We start from the raw sequence: 25,329 nt of genomic DNA on the forward strand, positions 1-25,329 counted from the left end.
CACATTCTCTTCTATGAAGTTCATAAAACTACAAACCTTGTTTAGTTGTCCTTAAAGAGGCCCCAGTCCACATATATTCAAAACAAAATACTGTGCCTAAATCTTACTTCTAGAGCACTGCCCTGGGAACTGCCTCGTGCAAAAGCACATGGTATAAACACATGTAAATACCGCACCCGTGTATAAGCCGTGCCCTATTTTTGCGAAGGAAATTTTAAAAGTGGCCGTCGGCTGCATCCAAACTTTTCGCGACCTATGCGAGAATATGTCCGAGTAAATACCTACCTAAACAAAACTCCGAGCTGTCCTTAGTTGAACCAAACCTTATGCTGCCTGTTTTCTAGCATTTTAGATGTCCCCAACCAAGGTTTACGATATGCGTGGTGCGCGTTTGTGCACGTGTTTTTCATGTGTGCGAACTACGGTTTCTTTCGTTCCGAGTGCCGCTCTGTCATGACGCTCCCGCGGAAATAGCCTTCGAAGTGCAATGCTTGTGCGCAAGAGCTTCCTTGCACCGTCCACGGATGGCGCCTGAGGCCACGGGTCATCATCATCATCGTGAACGTTTTCCTCCACCGCGAGCTGCTGAGCGCACATTGAGCCTAAGCTGTAATATGCTGCCAAGCTTGCAATTTTTCATTATGAGATATTTATTGAGGCGTCGGGGGCACGCGCTGATTGATCCGAATTCTGTAGGTGCGTGCGCAGCTGCCAGGTACCTGGCGCCATCTCGTGCTGTCAAGGCGATTTGTGCATGAGCATTGGCTGCGTGCGGGCTCCCGGTGCTCCATTCCGGCGAAGGTAACATGTTACACGGTATGCTAAAGGTGTCCAGTACCCGCTCCGGGTTTTGCTGTCGTAGCGCGTAGTTCACTGTAGTTAAATTTCGTGTGCTGCCACTGAGCGTTGAAATTTTGGCACGATGGGCAAGCCCCTTAATAGTTGAACGGCAGGGTGTTTGGTCTCGAACACTGCAAGCGTACGGCAGGTAGGATATTCAACGTGGTCGAGAAGTGCGTCCGACGATGCTGCCACTAGCATTGAGGAAAGCAATCTGCAAAAATTGCGTTTCGGAGACAAGCCCTGCAAGTTTCCCAAACTGGAAGCGTTGTTCTTCTATGTGATGGAAGTGCGGAACAATAGCTTCAAGTTTACAATGAACATGCTGCGTGACTTCTTGTGGGATGTGCACGTACCAGACCACAGCACCCACCCAGAGTGGAAAAAATCCACGAGTAACGATTGAATGTATAATAAATGCCGCTCATTCCCTGGCTGGTGTTTACTTAAAATAAAATTTATGGTTTATGAGGGTGTAACGTCCCAAAGCGACTAAGGCTATGAGGGGCACCGTAGTGAAGGGCTCAGGAAATTTCGACCACCTGGGGTTCCTTAGCGTGCGCCTACGTCGCACTGTACACGGGCATCTAGAATTTCACCCCCATCGAATTCGACCACCGCAGCCGGGACCGAACCCGTTTCTTTTGGGTAAGCACCAGAGCGCCAAAACCACTGAGCCACCGCGGGGACCACTTGGCTTCCTTTTTGCACATCGCGTATATTGGCTGCACCCCGAAAATAAGCTCTCTAATGTGGAAAAAGAAGTGCGGCCCTTACAGGCATCTGTACGGCATTTTGTTCTCGGAAAGAGGATTTCGCATGAAGATTTATTTTTTCCGATCAGAACAAACCAGTTTATCAAGATAAAAATACTTCAGATGTGTGTTGACCGTCCTCGAGCATTATCTTCCAGCATGATTGAATCGCAAAGAATTTGCTTTATTTCTCTATTCTTCGTTTCGGCCAAAGGCCTCCAGATTATGACAATTCATGAACGAACGAAATAATATTAAATTTCAGTAGTTAAACAAGTGGGCCTACCTTCAGAATTTCGAGGTGTGGCTCTCGACTGATTCCCGATCGACCTTGCAGCCTTGGCAACAGATCCTCTTCGACCCATATCATCTGGCGCTCGAATGCTGCTATTGCCACGAATTTCTCTTTCGTCACCTGTGTGTGGTTGCAGTGAACAATCGTATAGGAATGTCATTAAACCTAAGCAATGTCTCCGCTTACGAGCAATCTGCAGGTGCAAACGAAACTGCGAAGTGTATAATAGCATCCATTACTGATTTTGGTGATGAGAAACTGGAATTTCAATTTTAAATGCAATAAGGTTGTTGGTTGTTGAAAGAGAATGTTCATGAAGAATAAGGTGCCACAACTATTTGCTGTAGGGCTTCCTATCAATTGTACCATATACTGTGAATACACAGTGCAGCTCTGCTAAACAAATGCTACTATTTATGTATTCCCAGTTCCTGTCAACAAAACATTAAACGTTTTTGAAAATAAATTCTGCTTCAAGGAAAACATTGAATTGTACAAGAGAACTTCACAATTTATTCTGCAGGTAAGAAACATAAGGCCCCAAATTTCTTTCCGCACTAGCAAAGGTGTGGCTACAAAGTTGAATATCCCATTTGATTTCAGGAAAAATGGCAGCCTAAGTCAGATATGCACTTCAAATGATGCCGCTGACATTACCCCTGGTTCGGCACATCGTGAATCATGCTGTGTGAATATATGCTTGAATCACTCTCATACATGGTGTGCTGTGCGAACTTTAATGATAAATTCAATTCAAGGAACTTGTCCAAGTCTGGCCTTTCCTTCATAATGCATAAAAAACAAGTAGCAAACTAAGTAGGAGCCTATACAACAAGACCAGTGAAGAGACAACAAACAAGGCCCTCTAAATCGAGGGTGGGCTGCAATCAAGAAAAAAACACTTCATAACCCTGACTCCTCACATATGAGAGCTAGCATTTTGCTCCGTTTCATCTTCCTAGTCATACAAAAGAAAAAAGGGCTTGAAAGCTCAGCTCAACATTTCAAAGGCTCACTATGATCAAAAGTGAACGCCAGTGAAACACATGTCATGGGTACAATGACTAGCTACGCTGGCTGTCTCATTGTCTGTTTCGTCATCTCTACCTTCTCGTTTCGGGGCCACCATGTTACGGGCATTGCATAATTCTTCCTGTCCCACGTGCACTTTCTTATTTGGGCATCTGGGCTGAGCCCGAACATGTGCACTAAGAGAGGATGGCACAGCAGCGCAGCCATTGAGCACCAGAACGAAGTTATTGTGAATAAGCATAAGAATATGCAGAAAGAAGTTATTAACGCCTTCTCCCAGTAGCTTGGCAGTTAGATAGAAAAGAATTTTAGCAGCTGCTTACTTCCGAACAAGTGACTTTAATCCATTGACAGATAAAATTAAAGTGACCGCTGCTTAGTTTAGTGCAGACATTATGCAAAAGGAATCTGCTTAACAGCAGCCTATCAAGTTGTGCATACTGGCTAGTACGAAGTTTTGCCACAAGACAGCAATATTTATCAAGGAGATGTGCAGCTCTTTTTCCGGTTTTTCAAATAAACAGTGCACTGCAGGTAGCCTTGTAATAGATGACAATGCAGATTTGCTCTTTAAATGGAAGACTTCTTTTTAAACAACTGTCCGCTAGACAGAAAAGTGTAAACCTTACACAACACCACCAGAACAATCAAGCTCAAGATCCTGTTGTTTTCATGAGATGCATGCGCAAGGAAACACTCAAAGCCTTTAACAAATTGTGGAAAATAATAATTATTGTCAAATCGGCACCTTGAAACAATCTTCTGCAGCACCCATTCGTTACTACCTTTACCATCATTGTCATTACGTTCACTAGTAGAAAAGCTGGTGATAAGTTCACTTAATTCCCTCAATTAATGCAACATCGCCACAATACCCTGTGTCTATGTCAATGTCCTGCCTTTAGGAATGATGCCAGTTTGGCAAGAATAGCTGCTCAGCATTTGTACTATTTAGAGACTCGGGCAAATTTGGTCATCTATGCAGTAGCGAGCACAAATGTGGAAAAGCATTCGTGAATACATAAAAAGCTTACATTTTACACAGTTCCTGTCATCACCACTATTATCTGGCATGTACCAAGCACTTCATTAACACCATTGGTTTTCACGCGTGCTTGCAGACTCCAAAAAGCCTATATTTGCCCCGTAAATTTCCAGATTGGCCACAGAGGGGATAATTGGTTTTTGGTGAAAGGAAATGGCGCAGAATCTGTCTCATATATCTTTGGACACCTGAACCGCGCCGTAAGAGAAGGGATAAAGGAGGGAGTGAAAGAAGAAAGGAAGAATAGGTGCCGTAGTGGAGGGCTCCGGAATAATTTCGACCACCTGGGAATCTTTAGCGTGCACTGACATCGCACAGCACACGGGTGCCTTAGCGTTTTTTCTATTATTATTATTATTATTATTATTAATATTATTATTATTCCACATTATTTTTATTATTATTATTCCACAGAGGGGATCATTTTTAGATTTATCTCAAGAAGCACTTCAGCTCAATTTTTTGCATTCAGAGACTGAACATGCTAACGATTTTTTTTCAGCATTTTGTGTTCTGTATAAACAGCACACTAGACAAATCTGTACAAAGTAGCAAAATGTCAAGCTTGGGTGGGTTCAGCACAATGTACAGGGTGCTCTTGTCCATGCAGGACGTAGGTGAGAAGGAGGAAGAGGTCATAGGCTGTCAGCATGGTGACTTCGATCAGCATTCTGCTATTGGAGGCACAGAGAAACTCCTGCACAGAGTCCTAGAAAAACAGAGCACAACAAAAGCAATGCTCAAGAAAAAGGCTTGATGAACCAGTTGTGAGTGAAACAATTACTGACAACATACCCTGGCAAAGTTTTTTCACAAGTTTAAATAAAAAAGTTTTGTCTCTGAATGTGTATTTAAATTCATCACAGTGCTCATTCCTAGGCTCTTACCCGCCACTATTTACAACACTCATGACAAGCAGAGAAATTATGGAACAACACTGGCCCATACTAAACCATGGCTACTGCGTTTCCCGGCTGTATTTTGTACCAATAATAAGTAATTATGCAGCCTCAGAGGGAAGTTCTGGTACAAAAACACTGAAGAAATCGACAAGGGGCTGTAGCTGCAGTTATGCTAGTTGGCTCCAAATCAGCTTTGGTATTAGCCAAAAAGAGACATCATCAAAAAGAAGCACGAGATGCAAGGCTGATGTCTCAAGCTTTTCTTTCTCATGGTCCCCTTTCAGCTGTTGCAAAACCTATGGCACTAACAAAGTATGCATTTATGCAGAGAGTCATGGCAATCATATTGCATCCCACCGCCAAGAATAGCATATTTATTTGAGCACAGTAAAATTTTGAGCTAGCTCGCTGACACAGGGGTGTAGCGCAGAAACACAGGACAAGATGAAGAATGGACAAGACAAGCGAAAACTCGGTAACTTGAGCAAGAGGTCCTTAGTGCAACACTGAGTAAATATTTTCAAATATCTGAGAAGCCATTGCTCAACTTTTGTCACCCACATTTCATTGACGTCTGGCTCTTTTATGAGCACTAGACATCTCCATGAGAAACAGTGTTCACAATACTCCAGCCCCAGCTCATTATCAGAACATGCAGAAGGTCTGCCTTCTGCATAGATAAGAGCATCTGGCCCAGAAATATCTTCCCTCTTTGGTAGCACTACACTCTCTGTCTGCGATTGGAAAAGAAAGGCCAGCAACATCAAGTCGGAGAGTTAGTGACAGGTACAGCTTCTGACTGACTAGCTCAGAGTTCTATAGTTTGAGTTTAGGTCGATTTGCGTGGATTGGGTAGGTCGAGTTTGGGTGGGTGGAAACATATAGTATCAGGTCGGTGCACTGCTGCACATGGAACCGTGCACACGAGAACAGGATTTCGCCGTGACTGAATCCCTTTAGGCCTTTCTTTGAGCGCAACAGAAAAACCTCTCCAGTTTCTATCACCATTCGTGACGACACATCAGTCCTTCCCACCACAAACTGAGTATATTAAAGCGAGGCCGAAAGTTTGCCTTCGAGGCAGCGGTCGACGAGCCCAAATGGTTAGCTTCTGTTTACAAGACCACAGAAACGGCCACAATGAAGGTGTGGTCGCACTTCACAGGAGCTTCAGTCGCCAGAAGAAGGGTCAGCGGTTTGTGCTCTATTGCACAGCCAAATACTTTCGCAAATTATACCTTTCTTTTCAACTTGTGGGTAGGGGAAATCACATCACCAGGTTGCTAAATTACTTTGTGAAAAGGCTCTGCTAGCGACTAAGAAGAACTTTAAAGAAATTAAGAAAATAAATAGAAAAAGGCCAGGCCAGGCATCTCGCTCAGCTAAGTGACCTCAGGCTAGACAAGTTAAACAAAAGCCGACTACTGGATGAACACGAGGATGCATAAATCTCGGTGCCCGTTCAGATTGTCACAAAGCGGGAGACATGGCAAGCCAAAGTAAAGTAGATTTTGGAACGTTGCCTCAGCAAGCTACAAGTTCAAAAGACCATCGTGGTGAGGAGTGCCAAATAAGTAGCTGAGGCACTTCGCCAAAGCCTGGACGCTGCAAATAGCTGTTTCTCGGTGAACACTAAAGTGTTTTATTTCGTTCTACATGATGAACTTTTTACTGCAGTTCATTAGTTACCACTTGCTTCACCCACTCACCTTGTCCCATGTTTCTGCAGTTCACGGCTGTGTCATAGTATGTAAAATTGGGGAAAAATCTCCGTTGTACACATGAATAGCAACCAAACCACATATTTTGCTTATCGGCCAGTAGTTTCAGACCAAACTATATGTGAAAGATTTGACTCAAGTTCTCTCAAGTAGGCTAGTAAAACCAGGCGGCTGCTAGCACATTGCGCTTACACGCCATAATCCAGGAGACGTGTCTCCCCAGCAGTACATCCTCAGATTACCAGCAGCCAATGTGCACCCAATCAAGGGTGCCGCACCCTTGGTATGCACCAACGGGTGCTCTGAAAAACGTGTATATGTCCCCTAATAGCGCAGTATCAAATCTCCAGTGAACATACAATGCTGAAAAGCAAAATATTGTTCTGTTGACATCATCCTATCATCAAGAAAGAAGGCGCTGCACGGGCTACCAAAATATGAAGTCTTCAAGCACCATTAGAGTTTACAAAGGTTAAAAAGACTGCCAATTCAAAAATTGCATGCAATCAACGCTGGTATTCTTCAGGCTGTCAGAAAATTGGGCAACAAAAACAGGACAGTGCAGTGGGACATTTTCCTGAATCGCACAAGTGTTGCGGCTCTGATACAGGCAAATGTCAGATCAGCACAGCATGCTCTGTGGGCTGTATGTCAATGCGTAACTTAACATATCTGCACCATATCTGCATGAGAGTAACCCCGGGAGACAGTTCCACCCTTCAGAAAAATAAAAAGAAATATTACAACTATAATGCAAGCTCAAAATATACTAGCCAATCATGACCGAGTGCTATGCGTGAATACAGCATCGTCTTCAATGTCCCCATTGTTAATGGGAAGGCATTCTTTCACACATGAACACGAGCGGCTTTTCGCGCAGCAGTACCTGCACTGCCTCAGCTTCTTGCTGCCGCATTTCTTCATGCTTCACATAACAGAGTTATGCACTTGCCTGCCCTATTTTCTCTCCAGTACACCACACGATTCTTCAACTGCCTACTCTATCACAACGATTCAAGCCGCCCTCCTTCTCGTGCGTGCCTTGAGGTTAACCTCGAAGGTCGACACCCGTGAAGAAATTTTTTTTTATACTCATAGCACAAAACCTTCGTGGTTAAGCTGATAGGTAACCCAAAAAACAGTGAAAAAAAATTGCGCAACCTCAGTACCCTAGTTTTGAACATGATGCGTGGCGTGGTCTAGAGCAGATGATGCCACAAAATGAAACCTGCACTTTATTTGCGGAAACAGGGCACTCATACACGACTGACATCGCCAAGAGATGGGGAGGACAGCACTTACCACTATAGAAAGCAGTGTACTCCATGTGTTAAATAGGGGCACAGTGTGGCTCTTGAGCACCATGATCTGTAGCTGTGGAGACTCCAACATGAACCGCAGCACCTGCAGGGTCAGCTCAGTATTGCAGGACTGCTGGTCTGCCACACAGAAGCGGACCCGGTGGCTCTTGATTGGAGTCTGCTGGCTCTGCAGTGCGGCACAACACTCCCATGTTCCTAACACTTTCAGGCCCCAGTTTTTGCAAATGGAATCACTAAATTTAGAAGCCACCAGTCTTCAATTGGGCATAGAAGTCGACTGTTTTTGCAGTAGTTCAAACATTTAGCACTTCATAAACTTATTCTAGCGGCCTTTCACTTGACCGACATATGTAAGTAGGTAGGAAAGAGATATAGAAACTGTGTATGCTTTGATGTTGCTGTCGGCTGGCATCACTTCCTCTCTTGCATCCCGTAGAAGAAAGGGAACCATTTCAGTTTTATTCAATCCTGTCAAAGTGTACAACTAAGCTTCACGAGTCTACTTTTAAATAAATAATTTCGCTAAAACACATTTACAAGTGCTAAAACTTTGCGCAAAAAATTATCATTCTAAACGAAATTAGTAGGACGTAGAGGCCCTGTCCAGCCACATTTGAGTTACCTGTGACTACTTTTGTAGTGTAAATGCCGTTTCTGATGGAGACTGTATATAACGATAAATGTTCTTTCCTCCGAAGATCTCTACATTCTGCGAAGCACTTTTCAGTATGGAAAGGAATAGGTTTCAAATTTGCCAACAACACGTGCTGATTCATCCGATAGAGAAGTAAGATCACTCATTGTACAAACCCGAAGACGAAATAAAACACGAATGCACAGAACATCTGCTAATACCACCCATGGCAGAAAGTTTAAAACAGGACTACACAGAACCAAGTGGAAATGCAACTATGCTGAAGGTTGAAAACACCCAGGTTTCAATCTTCGAAAAACCTACCAATACGCCATTCAATTCGTGCTGTGCATCCTAAAACAGCATCACAGAAAAATTCCTTTTGTGGAGGCAGCTTGATGCTGCTGAACAAGGCATAAAGCATAAACACAATACCCATCTCGCAAGGAGCGACTTGACTATATGAATACTACAAAAGCTTCTGCGCCACCCCAATCGGAGAATTTTGCATTACAAAGTTTCTGTCAATGCAAAAAGCTAGATGATAGCACAAGGCTGGAAATCTGGATACTAGGAGCACCATCGCCCTGCCTCTTACATGACACCTCTCCAAACAGACAGCGCTTGTCTTCAGCCAACATAGAATTCCTCTTACAAGGAACCAAACACCTAGTCATGCACAGTGAAAAAATAACAACAGATGTACAAACTATGTGCCACATTATTCTCATATCTTCCTAGTAAGAGCTTGGACACACATCTATAGTTCCGCAAAGGAAAGCGCCGTTTAAAGCAGATGATATCAAGTTTTCAAAGTAGGCCCCCACAAAGCATTTTGCAACAATCAGCAAGTCCCTACGATTCCATTTGGAATCATAAAAAACTGATAAAGGAGGCACGGAACTTTGATCTTCTGGTCTTGATGAATTACATTTGCTAATTACATTTGCTCCTCCTACACTTGCTAGTCTTTGGACATCAAGTTTTATTATATAACACTTTTAATTTCGGCCAGAAAGGTCTACGGGTCCAAATTTTCACCTGTAAAGTACTATGCGATATATCTAAAGGCGCGCTCCACTAAAACATGTTGCCTTAATAACAACAGAACCTCGTTTTATTAGCTAAAATCATGAGAAAACTTGTACTGAAGGCAGTTTTTAAAGATTACATGAATCAAGATTCGAATGAAAGTGCATTCATTGAAAAGGATTGACCGAAAGGTGAGTTGGTGCATCATATTGGTGCCTTAGTTCAAGAATAGAGCAAACACCATACAGAAAAAGACGGGAAGGTGGTACTACTACAGTAACATGCCTTTATTTTTATACTCCAAGCAGGAGTGGAATAGCGTACAGAAGACTGGCGTCACACAATGCCAAGTGAAGGATTTTGTACAAGCAATGTCCTGCATGTTTATCCATCTGCTAGTACACAAAGGGGCGGCATTTGTTCACATTCGAAAATTGCCTCAGGTGCTGCTGGCTCAAGTTTTGACCAGCTGCGTGGTAAACTTAGCTTGTACACTTTTATACTCATTGCCATTCTCTCTATTTCAGAAAGAAATTTGCAGTTTATTCATTCCAGCGGCAGCCTGATTGAGGGTAGCTGCTGGCAACATGCCTTGCATGCCACTGTCGTTAACTTTTAAGGATTTTTGATCCGTTCATACATTCACTTCAATTTAGGTTGCACTTAGCAGCTTGCAAGTCACAATGCTGTTGAGGTTGTGCATGCCTAACACCCATGCCATTCCTTGACATGGGCAGGCTCCAGCAGGCATCAAAGTTATGCCCGCATGACCACTGCAAAACCGAGTGTGCGCTAGCATTACCATGAGACTCAATCATCAGGAAAACTGCTAAGCAGCCAGCCTGCTTTCCTACTTTGTTCTGCCCACTCATACGTCGGTCACTGTGTCTTCTCCTGGTTGTAAAATGAACCACCAAACCAAATTTGCAAAAACGCGACATATATCAAAACACATATTATAAAATCATTTTAGCCAGAAGATATGCATTTTATCTCAGTTTTCTCATTTAAAACACATAAATCAGAAATCGTATGATCCAAGAGTGTGCCAGTGAGGTTCCCCGACGCGTAGTTGTTACAAACATGTACACATACATGCAGAGAAACAATTAAGCAATATGCCCACTCACTGTATTCATGTCATGAAGTAAGAACACAAGAGCACATAACGAGATAAGACCAGAAGTGTAAACAAAGGCACACAGGACCAGGTGCAGATCAGGCATGGTACATTAGCTTTTAGACTGAAATGCAAGCTGAAGCTAAAATACTGTATTTACTCGCATGATTTGTGAATTACGCGAGTAAATTCGGTAGTTGCCGTCCATGCACCAGACGGCACCACCATAAGCTATAGTTTTGACTCGCCTTTATCCATTGCCAGCGCTTTAAACTTACCTTTAACTTTCCAACAGAGTCAGTCACCATACCGAGAACATCAGCTGTACGACGCATATTGCACAAGAACATTACACATGCTTTGGCTTCTATGGAGAGAAGCATGGGTGTGTCTGCCTCTGGCACAGTGAGGAAGCCTCGAAGCATCACCAGGCAGCGCATTGCCAGGTTACCAACCTCTCTGGATGGCAGCAAGCTAGCAACACTTAGCACAGAGATCTTCATGCTGAGGCACTGTGTGGAGAGAGAACAATGGATCTTGCTTCACTGCGCTGCCACTGCCTGCAATGCACAGGACGCTACACGTTACTTGAATCAAAAATAACAAAAAAGAGCTGCTATATTTTGCAAAAAATGCATTATTGCAGGAAGCAGTTAAGGCCAAGCTCCTTACTTCTCAACTCCACAATTAAAGCAGATCAAGACTACGTTTTTAGACTGTGTGTGGTGTTTGACACCCAAAGTGTATAGGAGATTTCCAGATCAATTTCGACCACCAGGAGTTCTTTAATGACATCGCAGAATACAATGGCAACTTTGTCTGCATTGAAATTTGGACGCCGTGGAGAGGATCGAACCCATGTCCTCGATCTCAACAACGAAGCGCCCGAACCACTGTGCCGCTCCGACAGGCAAATTGGGTCTATAGCGTTATTCTGCATTCCATGCAGCATTTCAATAAGTAGCGAGAATCAAAAGAAACCTGAGGAATAATTCTGAATTTTCCTGAGGTTATGAATTCCTAAATGTTTACGGCATGAGAGCCTTCTTTGGATATTTTCTTTTTAAAAATGCATTTGATGGCCTTTGTCACATTGCCTAAAATCCTTCCAGCTATTTCACTAAAACTGAATGACAAAAATCTAAGCTGTGTTGCACCATCAGACAATCAAGAAAATTGAAAAAATAGAAAAATCAAATGTAACTTTTAAAAAACGATGCAACTCGGGGTTTATATCTATGAAAAACAGTGCAAGGATGAAAAGCACTTCCATACTGCTTATTTGGCTGCCAACAATGCAGCTTCTCTCATTCATGAAAAAGAGATTGTAGTTTATAATGGTTCACACTCTGTACTGGTACCACCTGCTTCAATGCTTTGTCATGCACAGCCATGGATAACTGCTAACTGCCACATCAGCTACTTAAATTTATAAGTACCAGATGTAGAGGTAAACAGTTTGGGACCTCAAGGCGTCAATTTTTTGAATTCTTCTGGACAAAATGCTTGAAACATTCTTTGAAAAATACAAATATAATCATGCAATGGGAATCAGGAAGCTCCCTAAAACATGGCTAGAATTTTTTAGGCAGTGGTTTTTATTTACCAAAAGAATGCACACAAGCCCAGGTGAAACTATAACGGAATGAAACCCATCAATGCATTCCAAGCTCGCATTTTCAATGTCACACCAGTTCAGCGAACGGAGCTGTGAGCAACACCATGGCATGGGCATCACATCAACTAACAATGCTGCAGCAGTAATAGACAGCTGTTCATGCACTCCACATCACATATGATGTGCACAAGCATGCTTCACTGTTTTGCACCCGTCACTGAAGTCACAGTAACTTAAATCACAGAAGACCAATCAGAACTCCTATCCTACATACATAAAGGTGATAAATATTTTCGTGCGGGCTAGTCAGTGAATCACCATGGAAAGCAGCAGCGCGAAGCAACAAGGACGAAATAGAGACACGAGAACACAGGGCAAGCACTGAACTCGCTTGCTCAGTGCTTGTCATTTGTTCTCGCGTCTCTCGTCCTTGTTGCTTCGCGCTGCCGCTTTACATGATACATAAAGCTGCCCTTGAACGAACTACAGCTTCGTGACCTTAAATTCTGTTTGCATGTTCAGTGCTTGTCCTGTGTTGTCGTGTCTCTTTCGTCTTTGTTGCTTAGCGCTACCACTTTACATGATACATAAAGCAGCCCTTGAACGAACTACACCTTCGAGACCTTCTATTCTGCTTGCACATTCCCTTGTAAACAAGCTTGTGTTTGGTAGTGCCTAAATATTTTCCGAAAACAATCAAGCTACTGCACATAATTAGAAGCTAAAGCGTTCAGAAAATGTGTACATAATTTTTTTCATCGCAGTTAATCCCTAATAATAGCGGACAACTGCACCAAATTAAAAAAATTGATATTAACCACTTGCGGTCAGAACTTTGGCATTGTTCACCATCTGGGATGCACAGTTCTGGTCAGATGTCAAGCAGCCCCCACCGAGTGGCACTGAAGTCTTTTGAAGAAAATAAAAAACAATCAAATTTCTATAATTCCTTGTGATAGATTGATAACATAAGCTTTAGTGACTCCTTTTTTATTGCTGAAAAACTTGTATTTAGAAGTTTTCGTATCATTCGAATCAAACTCATGATGTCTACACTGAAAAGGACTCCAACATCGCCATCCAGAAGTGATTTGGCACGTAGCGTTTCCTCTAAGATCTGCACGAAAAAACTGTATCAACAAACCACAGCTTACTAGCTGAACGGCTGCGTGTGGAGACACCTTTATTTCGTTTTTCTTGGCCGTTTCTAGCTTATATAAAATCCGTTTTCAGTGAAAATAGCATTTTTGTCGTTTGAATGCGCTAATTTATCAACACAAGACAACCTTAATTCGAGTTTGTGCATATATGCAAGAAAGCAGAGAGCTATGAGTTCCTTTATTCTATTCTGGCTACGAAAAAAACAATGCCTGTTATTCCTGATTAACACATATCCGGACTGATTCTTCACAGCTGCGAGGTAGCATGCAATCAGCAATGAAAGAGGACAACAGGAAAAGTAGTATTAAACGATGCATTCCTGTGAACCTGCCTATGTCCAAATTCAGAAGTCATTTATGGGAGAAGGGGTTGAGCAGCAGTGTACGAGTGCAACATGAAGCGCATATTTGCAAAGGTTAACTTGCCAATTTGCAGAGTGACTTTGGCATACAAGACTTTGCTCATTGCAAATAATTCTTGCAGTAGGTTTTTTAAAAAATTCTTGCAAACGGTGGCTCTCATTCAAGACAAGTTCTGCAGAATCAAGTTATGCCCCTGTGGCCTCCAGCGCTAGTTTTCTCCTTTCTCCTTGAGCCTTGTGTCGTTAGAAGTAGCAATGGTAGCGAGCGTCTAGAGATAATTCGTTGGCAAGATTCGCTGACCACCACGAGAGCTTACGGCGCGCCACTTCTAAATGGTGAACTCCTTCTGAAGCTGCACATGGACCGTACATGCAGCAATGTCGGCCACCAGCGAGCGCTGCTTTTCTCACTTCGCATTCTAACTTGTGTGAAGAGCTACGGATTTCATCAACCCTAAAACGAAGAAGGCTCAAAAATGGGTGCCGGGCTTGCAGAGTGCATGCGTGTAATCCTGCCAGTTTCAACGATGCGTATATTTACCAATCCACATGGTATCACAGGCCACGCATTGCATCTTTCCTCTTATCCTCCTCGCAAAGGACGCTAACTGTTTTAGGTGGCAGCCATGTCCTCGGTGTCGAACCCTCTCTGTCTGCTTTTCACTTTCTGGCAACATGTTCCAAAGATCGCGAGAAAATTGGCAAACAGCTTAAAAATGAACAATAAAATCTGATAGAAACACAATAAATAAGGAAAAAATTTAATTTGGCTTCGGCCAGGTAAAAAGCACGTGCTAGCAATTTTTTTAGAAAAAAACACTCCCAAGAATGTGAAGGACAACTTTTGGGAGAAATAAGAGCCTGCTCGTACAATTGGGAGGGTCCGTCAAAATTCAGGAGTCTCCTGGGCAGTTCGGGAGAGATGATAGCTATGACGATTAGACTAGCAATTCATGCGTGATGCACAAGACTATGGTATCATGTTGCAACGAATTTAGTTTCAATGGCCAATGATATATAACACACTGATCTGAATCAGTTGGTTGGTCGTCCTATCTCATTGATTACACTTCATTTACAGCGGATTCATTTACAATGAACATTCGGTCAAAATGAACTCAATTAGGAGGCTAACAAGCTAGTTTGCGCTTTGTTACAGAGGACCTTCTGCCGAACAGAGTTTAATTTCAAGTACTCCTCGGTGTATCTTGGTGACAAATGGTAACAGTAGAAGCAAATGACAACAGCTGCCAGTTTCTTATTAGAGAGTTTTAGCATACTCTACATCATCTACCGTTACCACTTACCGCAGCTGGTAGCTGCCAATGCACATGCGCCGACAGCACCAACCGGCACAATGCAGTAACTTGCCGCCACTCTGATTGTCACTCTAATAAGAGCAACTTTTGTTCACCAGCCACATTGACCATTAGGCTTGATGCATATACGTAACTGGGTCAACTCAAAATGTGAGCATGCGTATGTCATACTTTTCTATTTTTCAGCAAAGTTTTCTTTTGCAACTCATTTATGAACATATGCTTAGCTAGACCCTTTACTCAGGAACACGAATCATGCTAACTGCACACGGGAGCGGGAAGTAAACGTGTAAAATATTTTATTTTCCTCATAGGCTCTGGTTCTATTTCATTCTTGCGTAATAGTTCAAACCGCACGAAGATGCATGCACACATTGCGTGCATTTTTAAGGAACAATGCAAAAGACGGCCATGGCTTTTGCGCCAATCCCTAACAATGCATCACTAAGTCACCCATATAGCCATAGAGCATATTTTGTCTTTCGTTTGTGCCCCCTCTGCAGTGCCTTCACAGCCGTTCATTTCACAACTTTAAATCCGCTACGCCACCAAAACAGACAATTTTGTCACGTGCTCCGTGAACAAAAGACGATTGTTACGAAAAGCATGGAAACTGTGAAATCCACGGCTATATTACAAAGTTAAATGAAAGACCGCAGAGCAAAACTTACATCAGTCAAAGGGAACAACTCATTCATTGACTTCTTCATGATGGCCACAAGGTACTTCCACTGCTCCTTCAGCTCCTTCCAGCAACAAGCAAAAAGGAGGCAGAAGAGAAGAGGAGGACATAAAAACAACAAAATATAGCATAAAGAGAGATTGAAAACCAAATATGAATAATAATTTTTCAAATCAAACAAATGCTTTCAAATTATGAGGCAGGAATCGAGCACCCCATGTTGATGACTCCTCATGGCCATGAAACTTCTCCCAAAGCACTGGTTTTGGACAGAATGTTCCACTACGAGAGGTGTTACTGTCAAATTGAAGGTTCTCAGCTTTTTCTCTTAAATGACTGGCCACGCGATTGCAGCTTTTTGTTGGTCACGCTGGCAACATTCTCACTCTCACAATGCTTTCGCATGTTTTCAGTGACTGCATGTCAGCAAAACAGCTTCTTAGCTAGGCAATGTGCGCTCTTAGTAATGACCAACAAACCACTCATTTGTGATATTGTATAATATTTTAGGCTTGACGTCCCAAAGCGACATGGGATATGAGGGACGCCGCAGTGCAGGGCTTCGGATTAATTTCGACCACCTGGGGTTCTCTAACGTGCACTACCATCGCACAGCACAGGGGCTCCTTGTGTTTTGCCGTGGCCGCCGTGGCCTGGAGCGAACCCGCATCCTTGGGTTCAGCAATCATGTGCCCTAATCATTCAGCTACTGCGACTAGACCACTGTTTTGTAACTCAGTACCATTATAGCCAATAGACAATAATACCATCATCCTGTCAGCTGGCCTTTTTAAACAAGAGTAGTTCACAGCATAGAAAATAAAGCACTGCAGAGAAAAGCCTCACAATTAATGCTTACTTCATAGAATTTGAGCAAGAGTACCATTATTGTCTGCTTACGTTTTGCTTCAGTGCTTCTACTACCACTCACGGGCAATAGAGACAAACAGACTTGCACGCTTTTATCTGAAAAAAAAAACACTTCTATATTGAAATTAGAAGTCCTAAATTAGTTTTTGAGGAAAGGAAGCGATGCAGTAATTGTCTCACATCTCGATAGAGGTCCGAAGAGTGAAGTTTCATTTTTTGTACAGATGACATATAAGTGCGGGTTCTTTTCACTTCCATATGACGAAGCCGCATTCGTGAACTTCCGACAAAACTTCGATTGGCTCAAACAAATTTAAAGAAACGTAGATGGCCCACGGAAGTTCAAAGTAGTAAAAAGCGGCACAAACTGAGGCACACAAGTAACAACTTGCTCTTTGGTTCACAGCATTAGTTAAAGGCCAAGCAAACCGCTGGTTGATGGCTCTGTACTAAAACTTTAACCAGCCAAATTTTAGACACTCAAACTGCTTCATATACCTGAACTGGGTACTGCATAACGTACTGCAAAACAGTAGAAACCCTCAACAGTTAACTCCTTTGTTACCGTGTCATAGGCCATATGTAACCGACGCTTTGAACCTGCGACCAAAAATTGAAGAAGGCGCTCCTGGACAAGCTGCACCATCTCGTTTGGTTCTTTAAACCCCAGCTCTTCGCTTTCAGTTTTTTCTTCTTCATTTTCCAATGCTAGGAGGAGATATGAAAAATTGAACTGATCGGACATTAGCCTGCCGGTCGGTAATCATGGCATCTGTGCGCCACGTTCTACGAATGCTTAAAAGGTACACTGAGCACTTTTTTTAGAGCAGCAGTGGTGGGTTAGGCAACCTTGTGGAACCTTCGAATTTCGGTTTCGATAGCGAGACATAGCCTCAGAGGCAGAAGACATCAGCACTTGCTCGAGCGTGTTTTGTTTCGCCGTTCACGTTATTGAAGAGACCGTAGTTAAAAAACGCGTGCCACACAGTCAAGCGCGGAAAAACCGTCTGCGCAGTGCCGCCGTGCCTCTACCTTCTGCCACCGCTTCCCAGTGCTTTGCGCCGCCGTGCTACGAACGCATGGCCTTTTCACCCCTTTTTTGCTCCTTACTGCACCTTCACTGGCTTTCTTAGCGACATGCGCCACCTTCTTTCTACATCCATAGCAAGCTCTACATTTTCAGGGCCTCACCGCCTCAAGGTATTTGATAAACTGGCTTCTCCTCTCTCATGTAAAGCTTAATGACGAAGCCACCGCCAAAAGCGCCGTTTTCATTGTATAACGTATCTATATCCAATAAGTACAGCGCAACGAACGTGACGTAGAACGATACAGGCAGGGACACAACACAGCGCTGCGTTGTGTCCCTGCCTGTGTCCTTCCTCTACGTCCCGTTCGTTGCGCTGTAGTTATGGCTTATAGAAACCAACTTGCCCGACAACCTACCGTATCTGTATCCCTTGCGATCCTAGACTTCGTGCGTGCCGCGATGTCATCATTCCATGGGAAATACATCGCCACAGCCAGACAATCTTTACTATAGCCGTTTCCTAAATAAAATCTCTACTATAAGAAATCAACAGTGTACTGTCGTCTATGGAAGGCGAAATGGGAATGCAGCTTCACTTCACTGTAGCCCAGTTTTTACTATTACACAGTTTACTACAGCGGGGTTGTACTGTACTCAAAATGTTTGAAATTTACCCCCTCAATAACAGATCTTCCTCTCCTTCATTTAAAACAAGGAGCACTTGAACTGACATTTCTTTTTAACAGATCAAATAGTACTTTTCAAATAATTAGCATATCTTGCGTTATTACACATCTTTGTTTAACTGAATTCATTCTAACAACCAGCTTACTCGAATTTACGATTTGGTACGGTCAACATCGAGTATAAGAAGAGGCTCCCATTAATTCGAACTCTACGTACAAATAAGCTTTCGGTCTTGTCGAGTGTCCACGGTATATTGTAATGTTTGTAATGTAAACAAGCAATTTTCTATCAATGCTACGGTGCACTGTCAATATTATCAATCTTCGCAAAAGTAACTAAACAGCAGCTTTTCTCTCCCTGTTATGAGTATAGAATCATGGCGCATTTTATATTCCAAGCCATACTCACTATATACAGCCATATTTTCGAGAGGCCAGTTACCTATGTTGCAATTCTGCACAGGCCACATGCCTTTGGTTTGGCTGGCACAAAAAGCGTACATCAATGAGTCTTTTTAGGAGCGATGCAACTGAGCTGTTCTGCAGTTTTGTATAAGCATCCAATTATAAAGCACATCTTGCCCTACACTTAATTGTATAAGAAATGGTCTCTTTTATGAAAAGTTACAAAAATTTGAAGACTGCTCGTTCATTACACCGAGTAATCATGAAGGAAATTTTTTTACCAATTAAAGGTTGTCATCTTAATAATATGTGAGAAATATGGTCTGGGCAGGTGAACTGTACAGCAAGGCTGACATGTACCTTATATGGATAAACCGACTATTTAATATCTAAAATTAACCAATAAATGTACTTTAACATTAGAGGGCTAGGTTATATTGCAAAATTGAAGGCTGCCGATATAGAAGGCGCAACTTGTTTTTAATTTTTTTTAATCGGCAATGTGGTTTAAACTATCGAACGCCAAAAATACACATTCGAAACCCTTTGAGTTGGCTTTTTCTCACTGTATTTTTAAAAATGGAATCGCTTCACATGGTATTGTCGCCAAAATCAAGTCAACTTCTAGAGCGTCAGATATATTCTTGATATGGATATTTAATGCATAAAAACATAAGCGACGTAATTTATTACAAGTGCGTTGCGGGAAAGCCAACTCAGTAGGCATTCAGAGATATACTTTCGCCATAATGTATTTCGAACCACATGCTGGTTTAACAAATTTAAAAATAGGTCTTATTTTTAGCGTTTATTGCCTTCAAATTCTCGATATAAACTTGCCAGCTAAAATCAAAAATAAAGAAGCTGACCAGTTAATTTCACTTAATTGTCTACTTTTGATCCATACCAGGTAACTAATGTGCGCCTTGCTGTACAATGCACCAGCACAGACCACACAGTCCACATCGACGTATCTCTCAGTTTTTAAAATAAAATCTGTAAATGTTTAATAAATTTCTCTGTACATTGGCAAAAGTTTGCATTTTGACAACCAAAAGAGCAGGTGTGATTGTCATGCGAGTAAATATGGTATTCATCTTGTCTCCACCCCTCTCCAATACGTTGGTATTAGTAGAATATCTGACAAGTGACACTAGAATGCAGCAAATGGAATGGCATGAATATACGTTGTAGCAAAATTAAGGAGTAGTATCAATTAAGGCCGCCCACAAAAACCAAAGTCAAACACCTCAATGGTAAATAGCCATGTTTTCTAGTGTCCCCAGCCCTGAATGAAGCTTCCAGAAGAAAGAATGCGCAATACTTATTCCTAGGTTTCTTTTACATTAGTATACACACAATTCTGTGGATGATATTTCGACCTCACTTTGTTCTTGAAGTACCTCCAAGAAACTGGGCCTGCCATGGTGGCTCTGTTGTTGAGCGCTCAGCTGCTGAACCCGAGCACGAGTTTCCAATTTCGAATGCGGCGGGTGCGCTTCAATGAGGCGGAGCGTGGATGGCGCCCGTGTGCTGTGCGATATCTCTGTACATTAAACTACCTTAGGTGGTCAGAATTATTCTTGAGTCCTACAATATCAAGCCTTTTTCTCTTCATTTTTTCATTTCCTCCTTCATGCCTTCCTGCAAGACGAGTCTAGATGCCCACCAAGAAGACAGCTACTGCACCGTTTCCTTTCTTGAAAACAAATTATCATTTTTTTCTATGAAACTGGGTCACTTCGAATGTAAAAAAGGCTGATGTCTTGAGGAAAGAAATACAAGTAACTAGATTATCCACAGGCTGGACCAGTTTAGATCATAGCTGGAGATGCACAAAGAACAAATCTGGCACAAAAAGTGATGCATAGTTAATTTAGACGGTGAAACTCACATCAGAGCAGAGCTCCTTGCATAAAGAGAGACTGTTGTATGTGATTGCCAGTGTTTCCACCAGTATGTGCACCGAACTCTGTTCTATGATGTTTTTCTGGTCACATTCGGTTCCACTGCTCTTTCCTGGATCACTGTTCTCCTCGGCAGCAATCTTACGGAGCAGTGAACAGTTCAGTCGCACCGCTTTGCATATGGCAACCAAGAAATTCACTGAAAGAGAGCACAATGAAAGCAATACATTTTCCCCAATGACAGCAAGGGTCCACAACAGCTTGAGGTCTCTCTAGCCTGGCATGCCAATTGCAAACACTGTTGTAAACAAAAAATGTAAACACAGGCCACACTCTGCCTCTTGCAAGTTAAACCTCAACGCTGCTTCCTCATGAAAGTACTTTCTCAGTTCCTACATGAGAACATTGGTACATTTAGAATTCAACATGCGGAGCAGCAAATGTCAGTGGTTTCCTTGTAGTGCAGCTTGTCTTTTTTTCCACAGTTGCTCTTGGTGTCTTTGTTGAAACATGTGCAGTTACTTGTTCTGGGGTTTTATTAACAAATACTATTGATTTGTTATGTCGCTGATTTTGTATTTCTTGTATTATTCTTGTATTACCAAGAAGGTGACCTTAGTTTTGATGCATCTGAAGTGGTCTGTTTCAGAATTTTTAAGGTGAGTTTTACAATTTCACTGCGAGATATTTTTAATGCAATGAACTTGTGTGTTACAAACACACATGGCTCTGAAGTTGCCTATTCTGCAGTGAACTGTTTTTGTGTGCCAAAATTATTCACAACATCTGCTTTCAAATTAATAAAAGCAAATAGCAATTTTCTTCGAATTTCCTAAAAAAATCACTATCTGACCAAACCTAGTGGTGGCGGCGGTAGTCGTTTTATTTAGAACATTAATAAACAAAACCGAGGGAAACAATAAATGCCAACCACGGCAAGAATTTTCTACTATATTAAGGGGGATGCGGGTGTCAGAGGATAAATTTTTATATTTTAGGCGTAGACCAATAAAATTTGGCACACTTATTTGGAAGTGCACTAAATGAGAAAATACAGATTTCCTCTCAATATTGTCAGTATTCTTGACATTATAAATTCTTATGTGTTTCAGTGAACTTTCAAACTGACAGAACGCCCTTCATGGCAACAAAACATGGTAGAAGCCTCCAGTCACTCTTCAACTTTAACCAAAGGAAAGGTTCAGGCTGTGACAAACTCCAAATATTTTTATCAGCCTGTATATTTCTATACAGACTAATATATCATGTATGCATAAGTGCATTCATAACTGTCATGCAAAATTTGTTACTGAGTGACAAAATGAGGCAGTAATTCGGAAATATAGAAAATTTAACAAGGAACACAGTACAAAAAAGGCATAAAAATCCATGAAGTCATTGTCATGATATGCTTTTGCAAGAAGGGCAGTAAGGTCAAAAAACGCTTTGAGAAAACTGGCATTTTCATGAAGATCTCAGCGATTTTATGCTAATTATGGTCACAAAACTTTTCTTTTAATTTTGAGTCACTTTTGACCTGTTTTCGGGGAAAATGTTTCAGGATACAATTAGAAAGACCTTATTGATACAAATAAGACTAACATAGATAGCCTTTTTTGCAAAAGTGAGCAGTGCGAGCAGAAGGAAATTTAACACTTCCGGAAGACACTACACCTTATTTTAAATTTAATAAAATATTGCCCATTCACAAATATATAAACATAAACTAGCCTTGGAAAGTTCACACTAGTACTTAACAGAGAAAATATTTCAAGCAAGATATCACGCGAAGTATGGTTCATATAATCTACAAGAAACTTAACGCCAAGCCCGTGTTTCGCACAACATATGGCGATGGCGATCACAAACTAAGCTTTCTGATACCAGATTTCCTCAACAAATATCCTGAAATTGTTCAAACATTTTTAATGCCATCTAAGCGAAGTGACTCGGACAGACGCTGAGTTTTTCTGAAACAACTAAAAACAGTGCTGGGTTCATGCGCAAGTTGTTTTGTTTCCAGTTCCAGACTACCTCATTTCTGAAAGTCTTAAACATGTGCACTCAGACGACTGTTGATCCAAATGTTTAAAACTTTTACACAACCTATAGGTTGAGGTAGTGTGAAGTAGTTTGAAGGAAGGAAGAAAATATTGCGTTTTCCAAAATGAGTCTTTTTCGAGATTCTCGTCATTTGAAAATCACTTCCCCCTTAAGCATGTGTGCTGCGGCCACCATAAATTAAAGGGTCAGGGAAGAACTGCACTTGGGTGGATGCAAATGAGCGATTACACCCTTCTTACAAACCTAATCCACCTTGACTGTTCCCATAAACAATGCACTAACACCATTTTCATTTCAATTTATCGACCAGTCTCGTCACAACATACCACCCGCTAGCGTTTTTGGTTATAGCTTAGCTGGTAGAGCAACTGCCCCGGATAGGTGGCGGTCCTCAACTTTTAGACTAAGGTGAATTTTTTTTCCACTTGTTTTTCTTTCACTAATTTTTCGCCCACAAGTTTTTGTGAGAGCGGGCTTATTATTTTTCATTTTTTCAAGTGGCCCCAACCTACTGCCTACAGATTTCCTCTGTAGTCTTATAGCTGCACTTGAGTGCAATTACTTCCTTGTTACAGACCGGAGGGAGAGCAAGAAAGTATAAGGAAGAAAATATATACAACTATATCCTTCAATGTCTTGCGAATTGCACTGATGACCTCAGATCCTTATTATAAACAAGCTGTGAGGGCACAGATTCAAGTTGGTACTGTATGCAGAGGCAATGATCATTTATGTGAGGGATAGGATCAGACACTATATTTCACATAGAGTTGATGTTCCTCATCAAAACTAACGGCAGCAGCACCAGCAGAAGCTTGCACAAGTGTGTGTCAAGGTGTGCAAGTTTCTTTAGTGCATCTGACAAAACGTGATAAACCATTGCTTCTTATTTAAACCTTATCGTAGAAACATAATTAAAGGAATGGTGCCTAATTTGGTAGGGCTATTAACGCTAAAACAAACTAAGCTTGTGAGAATCACAAAACACAATGAACTATTGCCATTTACCTACCCAGCAGCGAAGTGATAAATCTGTTGAGCCTTACAAGTACTTGGGTGTCAACCTAACATCTGACCTACTGCAGACTGTTCACAATGAAAGTAAACTAACACCGCCACCTCACTTGAAATGATTTGTCGCATACAGGAACAGCAAGCTTCTTAGCTTTAATTCATTGTTTAATTTAAATTACAATATGCATTGTTCCAGCAAATGAAGTTTCTCTCGGTATAACTAGGATCACTTTAAAATAAGGCTGCCTTGTTTGTCTCAGGGCAATATTCACTTAGCTCAAGGATATCTGAAATTAAAAACCAGGTTTACCTTCTTTCATTTGAGAATGCATGTGAGATGTCTTGTCCTGCGTTCTTTCAGATGGTTCATCACAATCCAACTAAATACACAGAAGGAATAACACTAAGTACTGCATATCACTTTGTGGAATCAGCACTCGGAGGCGCATCTTCGTTTCATTTCTCATTGCCCAACCTGCATCGTGGCCGAACACTCACGATGACACACTAACGTCTTCCTCTTATCTTTAAAGGAATCATCTGATCGTTCGATATAAACAAAAACTCGAATATGTCCGGAGCTGACATATTCTGTATGTGGACCAAAACAGCGTTATTTTAAGCTTCTTAAGATTAACAAGCAATCAGCTTGTCGGATGTACACCAGGCAGCTGTAATTTAGTCATGAGGCTGTCAAATATCTGACATATAAATGCTCAGCTGTATCAGAAGAACAAAAAGAAAAGAGCCGAATAAAACAATCCGCACTGATAGGCTTTATGGGTGCGACGTCTGTCAGGAGCCTGTAGAAAACACGGAATGCTTCAGGGTTGAGCGAGTGCAACAGGAAGCAGCGTTCTATATTATTCCGCTCGTCAGCCATGGGGTCGAAGTAACTGTTCCGCAAAAGTTTCGCCAGCGTCAACGACAGGTTTGGCCTGCTCTCAGCCAACAGTGGCAGCAGATCGTTCGGTGGAGTCACATCCCAGAACTGCAACACACAGAGCAACGAAAAAACCCTTACTGCACCTTTCTGAAAATCAACTTCTGTTGAAAGAGAGAACTTGTTGGGCTAGTTGGTATTCTGACATCACATTAATCTTATCTAGTGCAAATGACAGAACAAAGGAAAAGACAGACACACAGGCACTATAGTGAATGGTCACTTCCGCTGTGTAATATAAAAGAAACTGTACAAATCATTGTTAGTAAGTCTCTAATAAATCATTTATAAAGTGCAGGAATAGGAAAAAACCTTCCCAAGCTAATTTGTGCTTACACAAACTATCGCACATCATCTACTCAGACAGCTCTCAGGCTGCTGGCTTGAGTCATTACTGCTGTCACACTTTTCATCGATCGAGCCGGATCCCGAATGGAATTCTCACCGTGCTCCACAAACATGCTACTACAAATTTCAACACCATCCCAATCGGCGAGTTGGCCTCCTAAACCATAGGTGGTCCTGCGTGCCCACAAGGTTGCATACAGGGTGATATTTTTAATGTTAAAAG

General features: G+C 41.9%; 1 protein-coding gene across 1 annotated transcript in view; it reads right to left on the minus strand.

Moving 5' to 3' along the window:
• Window positions 1–25,329, minus strand: part of LOC144103903 (condensin-2 complex subunit G2-like) — a 151,344-nt gene that overhangs the window by 27,385 nt on the left and 98,630 nt on the right. The window contains exons 14-20 of the mRNA XM_077636619.1: window positions 24,584–24,806; window positions 20,725–20,936; window positions 15,829–15,903; window positions 10,977–11,210; window positions 7,893–8,078; window positions 4,557–4,676; window positions 1,882–2,010 (exon numbers count right to left, since the gene is read on the minus strand). Of these exons, the coding sequence (XP_077492745.1) occupies window positions 1,882–2,010; window positions 4,557–4,676; window positions 7,893–8,078; window positions 10,977–11,210; window positions 15,829–15,903; window positions 20,725–20,936; window positions 24,584–24,806 (1,179 nt within the window). The remainder of the gene's footprint in view (window positions 1–1,881; window positions 2,011–4,556; window positions 4,677–7,892; window positions 8,079–10,976; window positions 11,211–15,828; window positions 15,904–20,724; window positions 20,937–24,583; window positions 24,807–25,329) is intronic.

This window comes from Amblyomma americanum, chromosome 1 (assembly GCF_052857255.1).
Source record: "Amblyomma americanum isolate KBUSLIRL-KWMA chromosome 1, ASM5285725v1, whole genome shotgun sequence".
Classification (NCBI taxonomy): domain Eukaryota; kingdom Metazoa; phylum Arthropoda; class Arachnida; order Ixodida; family Ixodidae; genus Amblyomma; species Amblyomma americanum.